The 9,340-nt window shown below is 68.9% G+C and overlaps 2 protein-coding genes across 2 annotated transcripts in view; both read right to left on the bottom strand.

The window, feature by feature from the left end:
• The window catches only part of CHLNCDRAFT_136833 (hypothetical protein), a gene marked incomplete at both ends in the record, with an annotated part of 2,653 nt that extends 1,206 nt beyond the window's left edge, over positions 1-1,447 (bottom strand). Inside the window, 3 exons of the mRNA XM_005845541.1 lie at positions 645-800; positions 961-1,138; positions 1,301-1,447. Coding sequence (XP_005845603.1) covers positions 645-800; positions 961-1,138; positions 1,301-1,447 — 481 coding nt within the window. The remainder of the gene's footprint in view (positions 1-644; positions 801-960; positions 1,139-1,300) is intronic.
• Positions 1,448-7,871: 6,424 nt separating this feature from the next.
• CHLNCDRAFT_25736 (hypothetical protein) overlaps positions 7,872-9,340 on the bottom strand; it is a gene marked incomplete at both ends in the record, with an annotated part of 2,269 nt that continues 800 nt past the window's right edge. The window contains 4 exons of the mRNA XM_005845540.1: positions 7,872-8,024; positions 8,274-8,434; positions 8,630-8,745; positions 9,035-9,189. Coding sequence (XP_005845602.1) covers positions 7,872-8,024; positions 8,274-8,434; positions 8,630-8,745; positions 9,035-9,189 — 585 coding nt within the window. The remainder of the gene's footprint in view (positions 8,025-8,273; positions 8,435-8,629; positions 8,746-9,034; positions 9,190-9,340) is intronic.

Raw genomic sequence — 9,340 nt, 5'->3', positions numbered from 1 at the left:
CCGCTGGGCTGACCAGCGCATGCGGGCCCCACTGACATGCATGTGGCGGCGCCGTTTGCCGCTAGCGTGCAGTTGGGCTTGTTGCCGAGGCAGACGAAGCCGGTGCAGGGGTGCGCCTTGCACGTCCCTCCCGCGCAGATCTGCCCGCCTGGGCACGCGCTCTCGGTCGAGCAAGCTGCAAGAAGCGGCGGGGGGGGGGGGAGGGGGGGGCAGGCGCTCACGCAACTCTCGGGGGCAGAATGGCAGGCTTGGCAAATAGAAACAGAGCAGCAGCGGCGAGGGGCTGCGCTGGGGTGGGGCAGGACAGGCTGGGCGAGGGCAAGGACACGGGCGGTGCGCGGCTTGGCAGCGCGCCACGCAGGCGGCGTCGCTCACCTATTGGCAAGCACTGGGCCGTGCCGTTTGCCGCTACGGTGCAGTTGGGCCGGCTGGCAGGACAGCTGAATCCTGAGCAGGGGTCCGCCTTGCAGGCACCGTCTAAACAGACCTTGCCACTGGGGCAGGCCAGCCCAACCGAGCACGCTGCGGGCCGCAGGCGCGGGGGAGGCACAAGAGGTGGGGGCCTGCCAGGCAGCCCAGGGTTCTGGCAGGGCGGCGGCCATCTGGCTGGCTGGCCTACAAGCCTGCGTGCCTTCCTTCCCTACCTGGTTTGCACTCGTAGGTGCCGTCGGCTGCTGCTGTGCAGTTGGGCTTGTTGCTAGGGCAAGTGACGCCAATGCAGGGGTCGTCCCCGCAGATGTCGCCCACGCAGGCCAGGCCCGCCGGGCACGGCTGTTCGGCCGAGCAGGTCACCACATCGTCTGCGCGGCAAAAACGGCAAGCGAGGAGGCTCAAGATCGACTGTTTGGCTGCTTGAATGTTGGCTGCTCCAGGGTAGGGCAAGCAGTGATGAGGGCACCCCCGGGGCCGACCCAGCTCGGAGGTGCCTCAGCAGGCAGGCCCTGCACGCCCCCAGCGCACCTGCCAGACACTGCGGTGTGTAGGTGCTCGTCAGCCGGCAGCGCGTGCTGTTTGCTGTGCACGGGTTCCAGGCAGCCCCCTCCTGGCACGGGTTGGTGCGGCAGTATGTGCCGGGCACCGTGGGGTGCGCCGGCGCGCAGACTAGGAAGGAGGCGCAGGGCTCGATGTCGGAGCAGGGCTGGAGACAGTCGTAGCAGCCGTTGTGGTCCCTGACACACGCCATGCCCGGCAGGCACTCCGTGGTGCACGAGGTGCTCGCACACGCCGCGCACCGTGCCTGCCCCGTGCCATCTGTGTCACATCTTTGACCGTTTTTGGCGCAGCAGGTGGGTGAACCCACGCTGCCGCTGCAGCTGATTTGAGAGCCTGTGCAGTCGGGCTGGGCCGCGGCCAGCGGCCGGCCGCCCAGGACGGCCGCCGCCAACGCCACCGCCAGCGCGCGCCATAGGGCCGCGGCTGGTATCCGCTCCACACGCGCCGACGGCATGCGCGGACCGCTCCTCAACGTGCCATGACGTATTCTGCGGAAGCGGGCGGGCAGGGAAAGGCCGCGGGCGGCGAGCATGACCTCTGGCGCAACGCATCCCAGCTACCCAGCTCCGCGGCCGGCCATGCCCTCCAGCCAGCCCCGCAGACCTGCAGATGCCGGGGACGGGCGGGGGCTGACGGGCGGCGTACCTGGGCGGCGAACGAGGCCAGCTACTGAGGGTGGGATACAGCGGCTGCGTGGTGCTGAGAGCACGAGAAGCTGAACAAGCCCACGGGCCGCGCAGAACGCGAATGTTTAGCGTGCTACGCAGGCAGCGTCGCAGGAAGTGGGCACTTGGGGCTTTCTTGGGGCGTCCTGGGGAGAAGCCGCCCTCTTCCGGCACAGTTCCTCGATCATCAGACCCCTGGCATCCCTTTGGCACCAGTAGCGCCCACTGGGGCGGGCAGCACGGCACGAGAAGAGACCTGAGCAGTGCCCCCTTGCCCCCGGGCGGGAGCTCCAGCGCGCCGCCCGCAAGCCGCAAAGGAAGCCAGCCGGCGCGCCGCTGGTATGCACCTGAGCAACGCGCCCTCCTCTGCTGCACCCTCACAGCGGGCCAGAGTGCGCTGAACAAGCCCAGCCAGGAGGCACGCACGCCAGGTCTGCAGCCCAGCGCTGTACCGCCCCGCACGCCCTGCCCGCGCGCTGTGCTCAGATGGGAGCATGCATTGTTGCAGCGCACGGCGGCGCAGGTGGCAGCATGGAGGCAACTCACAAAGTTGGTTTGAAGGCGGGAACGACAGCAGTATTCAACATGCAAAACATGAGAAGAACAGTGCCTGTTGAAGGAGGTGAGAAGGAAACCAAAGAATGATGATTGATGATTCGTAAGCAATGAACATCTCTCGCTTTCGCGAGGGCAAAACACGAAGGAGAGCCTGGCATGGGGGCAAAAAGGTAAAGGTAAAGGTGGGGAAGAGCCTCCACAAGCTTCACTTCCCGGTTTTAACGTCTAGCTTTAGACCATTATTTGATCTGCCCGACGCGCCAAGTGCAGTACCCCCCACTAGTAGTGAATGGGTCCCGGGGAGGCCTGTGCCGAAGCCTTGGCGATTCTATTAGGCGTTCCCGAAGGAATTGGCTTGGATTGGCGCTGAGCCGGTCAGCTATGCCGCGTTTGTCCTCACAAAGTTTCGACATGGGAGCATGCATGGTTGTGATAGCGAAGGAGGATGGACATGGGAGAAGGGTGTTGGCAAGCCGTGGCAGCCATAGTATCATTGAGCACACACCCCTGCGGGGGCGAGCAGCGGAGCAGAGAAGGAAAATGCACACAAACCGAGGGCCAGGAAGCGGCGGGGTGTGCAAGGGAGGCAAGGTGAAAGGAGGGAAACAGGGATGAAGCCATGCTCAAAGCAGGGCACATGAGGGACTATACCCGGGGGACGGCGCTGTTAGGCGCCAAAAAAATAGGACCGAGACTGCATTGCGGGGCTGGTCATTCGTTGGGTTGGCCAAAGGGAAGCTACAAAAGCAGCCCCTGGGTTGGCTGCTCGTGGCAGCCGGCGGGGCTGCCGGCCAGACGTCGCCTGCGTCCTGCCTTCTTCTGCTGCCGAGCTGCTTGCTGCGCCGCTGCTGTTGCTGCCGCCTCCTGCGATCGGTTGCGCCGCACCGATGCGCGCCGCACCGGGACCTGCTTCCTCGGCGGCCGGCGCACGTGCACCTTGACGCACTTCCAGGGCCGTCCTGCGCCCTGCTGCTGGCACGCGAATCCAATGACGCAGGCGGGGTTGCACGTTGCGCCAGAGCCAACTGCAGCACCAGGGAACAAAGAGGCCAGGAGCGAGGCAGCACGCATCAGCGGGCAATGCCAGTCTTGGCAGCCAGGCGCAGGCGGGCTCGCGCCACCGCACCGCCATCCGCTGCTCCCAGCCCATGTCATGGCCTCGAGCGCCTGGCAGCTAATTGGGGTGTTGCGCGCGCCACTCACTTGGCACGCACTGCGCCGTGTTGTTGGTCGACTTGACGCAGCGCTGGTTGGTGGGGCAGGTCACGTTGGTGCAGGGGTGCACGAGGCAGGTGCCGTTGGCGCAAAACTCTCCGCTGTCGCAGGCCGTGTCGTTTGTGCAAGGCGGGATCACTGCAGGGGCGTGCGCATCCGGCGGCAGTGGCGTGAGGCTCGACTTGCGCGGCAGCAAGGAGGGCCGACGCGAGAGGGTTGCTGGCGCCGCTGCCCAGCTGGCCCAGTAGCGTGCAGGGCCGCATGCAGACCTGCGCTGCGGTTGCCAAGGTGGCAGCCAACAGCAGCATCCCGCCAGGCCCCAGCATACCTGGCAAGCAGTGCGGGGTGTAGTTGGCTGTCAGCTCGCAGCGCGTGCCGTTTGCTGTGCACGGGTTCCAATATTCCCCCGTCGCGCATGGGTTGGTGCGGCAGTAGGTGCCGGGCACCGTGGGGTGCGCCGGCGCGCAGATTTGGTGCGAGTAGCACTGTGTCGCGTCGGAGCAGGGCACCAGGCAGTCGTAGCAGCCGTTGTGGTCCTTGAGGCATGTCCTGCCTGGCAGGCACGTTGGGCAGATGGACGGGCAGGTCGCACACCGGGGACCTCCCGTCGTCAGAGTGCCGCAGATGAAGTTCAGTTTGTTGCAGCATATCGCTCTACTGCCGCCTGTGCCGCTGCAGGTGTGCTCCGTGCTGTCGGTGCACGGCGCATACTTGGTGCCGCCACCCGGGGGCAGCAGCTGCGCCAGGCGGCGTGCGGTCGTCAAGAGGGGGCTGAGCCCTGCCTGCCGCTGCGCCAGCTCCCGCCGGCCTGCTGCTCCCCTTGATCTTCCTGCTGCTGCTGAAGAGGGTTCCATCAAGCCGTCGTGTGCTACACCGGGCCCAGCCGCCAGCACGAGCGTTATTAGTAGCAGGGAGAACATTCCGGCTGGGCTGGCGAGCCCTCTGCTGGGGCTCATTGCCGCAGTGAAGGCTCTATGGTGCCGTGGGAGCGCCTGCAAGCGAGGGAGTCGAGAGCGCTAAGCGGGGGCGGGGGGCCCTTGTGTCCCACGTCAACTGACGCACGCAGCCGGCTCTGGCGCCCGGCCTGCCCACCCCTGGGCAAGCGCCGACGCTGGATCCACGCACCCGGCCACCAGGAGATGCACCGCGCCCAAGTCCTTGGCACGTAAAAGGCGGCGTGTCGAAGGGTGATGGATGGGTGCTGTAGAGCGGGTGGGGTTCAATGCAGAGGGAATGGTGGACGGTGGCCACTCTCGCGACCCGAGGCCCCGTGTAACGTGCCACGCGAAGCGGGGCTCAGTACCAGCCGCGATTTCTGCGTTGTGGCTTTGGGTCTCGCCAATGTGTGGCAGCCAGAGCCACCACAGAGCTTCCCGCGCCTGCTGAAGTGCCTCATGCACCCTGTTGCCGGCAACAACTGCCCGCGCGCACCGCCTGCTGCTAGGGCACCAGAAGTCCCTGAATTTTTCCAACACACAACTTGATTCAATCTGGACCTCACAAGGAGCGGCCCCTGCCCCTATGGGTCTTGTGCACTGCACCCTTACTGCGGCCCGCCGAACCGCGCGCCGCCGCTATTACCGCCTGCCCTTGCATCCCACCCCTCTTGTGCTTAAACTGTCGGATCCCCACCGCCCCCTGCTTATATTGCTCTGAGGGAGGCATGCAGTGTGTTGCAGCCATACAGTGCGGAGCACAAGAATGGCAGGCAGGGAAGACAGCCTGCAGGTGTCGCAGCGGCTGGTTGGTGCCCCGCGTGCCCCGCCGACCGCCCTGCGCAGCTCAAGGGTGGGCGCCGCCGGGCCTCTTCAGAGGGCTGCCGTGCAGGCTGATGCGCCTGTTGGGCACACCGCCGCCGCCGCCGGTGCCGGCCTTGACGCGGAACAGCTCCTGGCTCAGCTCCTGCTGCCAGATGGACTCCCGGTCGCCACCCCCGCCGCCGCCCCGCCCGTTGCCAAAGCCCAGCCTCGTCAGGCCGCCCATGGCTGCCGCCAGCGGCGCTACGGGCGGAAGGGCGCCGGCGGAAGGCTCCTGCGCGGCAGGCATCACGTGCTGCGCCGCGGCCGCCCTGCGCCAGCTGTCGTCCACAGGAGCGCCGCCCGCTGCCGCCGGCTGGGGCATATGCAGCTGTCGCTGCTCCCTCCTGCCCCCGCCGGCCGCGCCGCCGCTGCCCCGACTCTCAATGCTCTCCGCCACGTGCTGCGCCTGCTTCCCCTGCTGTGCCTGCGCCACCCTGACCGTCGGGGCGGCACCCGGCGGGCTGGCGGCAGCAGCTGCCGCCGCCTTGGGCGAGGCCGATGGGTGCACCGCGGGGATGTTCATGCTCTTCTCAAACAGAATCAGGGATGCCCGCACATCGTGCTGGGCCTGCACAGCACAGGGTGGAATACAGGCAGGCATGGGGTTGTGAGGGCGCACAGAGAGAAGCGCGCCGCGCGGGATGCTGATGTTGTCTCCGCTGCTGCCTTCACTGTCTTTCAGCGCCACCAAGCAGGCAGCAGCATGATTGAGAAAGCAGGACAGGGCCGCAGGGTCGGGGCTGGGGCTGCTGCAGAGCCAGGCGGCCGCCGCCAGCGTGCATGCCACGCCAGCCGGCCACCCGCAGCCGCAGGCAGGCCAGCCAGACCCCCCCGCACCTTGCGCCTCAGCGCGCCGATCAGCGCATCCTCGTCCACAGGATCCGCGGGCTGCTTGGCCGGCAGCTGCTGGTGCCACGTGGCGGCGCCGTTGTCGGGCCCCGCCGCCGCGGCCTCCGCCTCCCCCTCCTCCCCGCCCTCGCGCTGCCCGCTGCTACCTGCGCTCCAGCCGCCCATGTCCCAGGGCAGCGCATCAATGTCGCCGTCCTCATTGGTCCACACCATGTGGTCTGCAGACGGGTGCTCCGCATACACAGGCGCTGCCACGGCAGGGGGCGGCGGGGACGGGGCAGCTGCACCGGCAGCCTGCTCCGCCCCGGCGCCTGGCGCCGCCGCCGCCGCCTGCACCCCCGCCACAGCGGGCTCCCCGGCGGGCAGCGCCGCTGGGTAGCTGGAGGCCTCCTGGCCGCCCGCCGCGCCGCCGCCGCCGGCTGCCTGCTCCGGGGTGCCGTCTGCTGTGTTGCCGGTGGTCAGAGCGCTGGTTGGCGTGCCCTCTCCCGCCAGAGGAGACTCCAGGGGGTGCATCCAGGAGGGCTCTTCCATGGGGTTGTAGTCGCTCTGGAGGGCAGCACACAGCGCAGCGCAGCATACAGCCAAGTGAGGCAGGGTCAGGGGTAAGGCAGCGTGAAGCGAAGCACGGCATGGCACAGGGCTCTTCGCCTCAAGGCACAAAAACACGAGGCCAAGCCTGGCCAAGCCTGGCCAGGTCTGTGCCAGCAGCCCCGGCACGCCCATCCCCGGCCAGCCCACCTTGCTAGTGCCGCTGGAGGTGTCTATGCTGTGAGGCGTAGTGGCCGGAGCGCGCTGCCGCTGCCCCGCAGGCGTCAGCCCCGCAGCGTCGCCAGCGCCGCCGCCATCCTCCCCTGCCTCCCCTGCCGCCACCTGCTCCTGCTGGCCCTCGGCCACCTCTGGTACCAGATGGCTGGGTGCCGGGTCAGCTGCCTCTGCCTCTGCTGGCAGCACAGGAGAGGAGGCCTCACGCTCCGGCCGGGCGGCATCTGCCCCAGCCTCGCCGCCGCCGGTAATCAGCATGCTGCTGCCCTCTTTGCTGCCGCGATGGGCGCTGGGAGACTGCTGCACCTGCTGCGCAGGCGCCGCCGCGGCGCGCCCCGGCAGCGGCGCGAGCGGCTCCAGCGCCGCCTGCTGCGACAGCGCCACAGAGGCGTAGCCGCTGAAGGCGGGCGCGCTGGCACGCAGCGACATGGCAGGCCTCTTCACAGGGCTGCCCGTCATGCGGCCGCTGTGGGCAGGCGCCTGCTGCTGCTGCTGCTGCTGCTGTGGCGTCGGTGCCGCGGCGGAGTCCCACTGCTGCTGCCTGGAGGCCGCGTGGTGGCCCAGCGGGCTCAGCGCGGCCGTGCTGTCGCTGGGGGCGCCGTCCCCGGCCTGCACGCTGATGCGAGGCGCCGCCTGTTTGGGGTTGAGCGGCGACGGGGTGCCAAACTGGCCGTCGCCGGGCTCCGGCCCGCCCATGGCCGCCGCCGCCGCCGCCGAGCCGCCGCTGGAAGAGCGAGGCATACGGCAGGCCTGCAGGCAGGACCCGGCAAGCCGCCAGTCGCAGGTCAGTGCGATGGTCTCCCAGCAGGCGCAGCCAGCTGTTGCTGCCGCCATGCTTCCGGCAAAGGTGTCCCCACAAAGCAGCAGATTTGGTGTTCCCCAGGAGGAAACACAGCCCTGCCCTCGCAGCGCGTGCCCAGCCCCAAAGCCAGCGCAGCCTGCCGCCACCAACCCACCCTGCCCCCACCTGCGCCAGCGCGGCCGCGTTGGGGGAGGGCCCGCCGCCCTGCGAGCGCAGCGGCACATCTGCCAGGAAGGGGTGGCGCAGCAAGGTGGAGGCCAGCGGGCGCGCCTTCCAGTCGCGGTTGAAGCACAGGTACAGAAAGTCCTTGCACTCGGGAGACAGGTGCTGCGGGATCTCGGGGGGTCCCTTGGTGGAGGCGATGTGAAACATGGCGGCCACCTGCGCCAGGGCAGCCACGCCACGTCAGCACAGCCACGTCAGCGCCGGCCACGCCAGCCTGTGAGCTTACCACGTCGCCCCAGCCACGCGGCACCCCAGCCGCCAGCCCCGCCGCGCCACAGCCAGCCCCGCCAGGCAACCTGCCTCGCCACCATGCTGGCAAGCACGCCGGCCTGGGCTGCTGCGTGGCACCCGCGGCAACGCAGGTCCATGGCCCTGCACGCCTCGCCTCCTTTCCTCCCCGCGTACCTGACTGGGGTACTGCGTGCTCCAGGGCGGCCGCCCCGTCGCCATCTCCAGCACCGTGCACGCCACGCTCCACAGGTCGGCCTGCCGCCCGTGCCCCGTCTGCGTGATGACCTCGGGAGCCATCCAGTAGGGCGTGCCCTTGACAGACTTGTTGCCGTCAGCTGCGGCAGGGCGGCGGGCACAGGCAGGCAGGCAGATGAGCAGGCGCTGCACGCATTTCGTCATCCCTCCCGGCCGGGGCGGGAGGAAGCGCACGTCGAGCCAGCCTGTGCTGCCAGCCCTGCTCAACCCGTCGCCTCCCAGCCGCTCACCACCACCACCACCACCACCACACCACCACCCAGCCACCGGCTCACCCACGGTCACCAGGTCCTCTAGCTTCTTGCTGGCCCCAAAGTCGGCCACCTTGACCAGCCCCGTGTTGTCCACCAGGATGTTGGCGCCCTTGATGTCGCGGTGCATCACGCCCTTGCTGCAGCACGGCCCACGCACGCAAGGGCGGCGCGGCGCGGTGGGGCACGCCAGGGAGGGGCCAGCAGGCAGTGGGAGGGAGGCAGGCAGGCCAACCACAAGGCCACGCCAGCCGCGGCCCCCGCTCCGCACGCTCGCGTGTGGCGGCCGCCTGCGCCTCCGTGCTCCTTCGCCTGCCTGCCTGCCTTCCAGCCCCACCACAGCAGCGCAGCCTCCCCCCGCTTGTTTGCTGCCCCTGCCTGCCTTGCCTGCCCATGACCGCCCGCCCGCGCCCGCCTGCCCGCGCCCACCTGTGCAGGTACTCCAGGCCCAGCAGGATCTGCTTGGTGTACACCCGGATCACGCTCTCCTTGAAGGAGCCAAACTTGGCCAGCAGGGAGGCGATGGAGCCTCCGGGCACATACTCCAGGAAGATGTTGAGCGCGCCGTCGGTCTTCTCGGTGCCCTGCGGCGGCGGGCGTGGGGCAGCGGGGTGGGAGGAGGCGCGGGCACGAGGCGCTCGGCGAGGTGGGGCAGGCGGAGCAAGGCGCGCAATCGGCATACAGAAACATGCTCACGCCAGCACCGACCCCATGAGCTCCACCCCGCCTACCCCC

This window comes from Chlorella variabilis, assembly GCF_000147415.1.
Source record: "Chlorella variabilis unplaced genomic scaffold CHLNCscaffold_17, whole genome shotgun sequence".
Taxonomy (NCBI): domain Eukaryota; kingdom Viridiplantae; phylum Chlorophyta; class Trebouxiophyceae; order Chlorellales; family Chlorellaceae; genus Chlorella; species Chlorella variabilis.
This window is presented reverse-complemented; position numbering and strand designations above follow the sequence as displayed.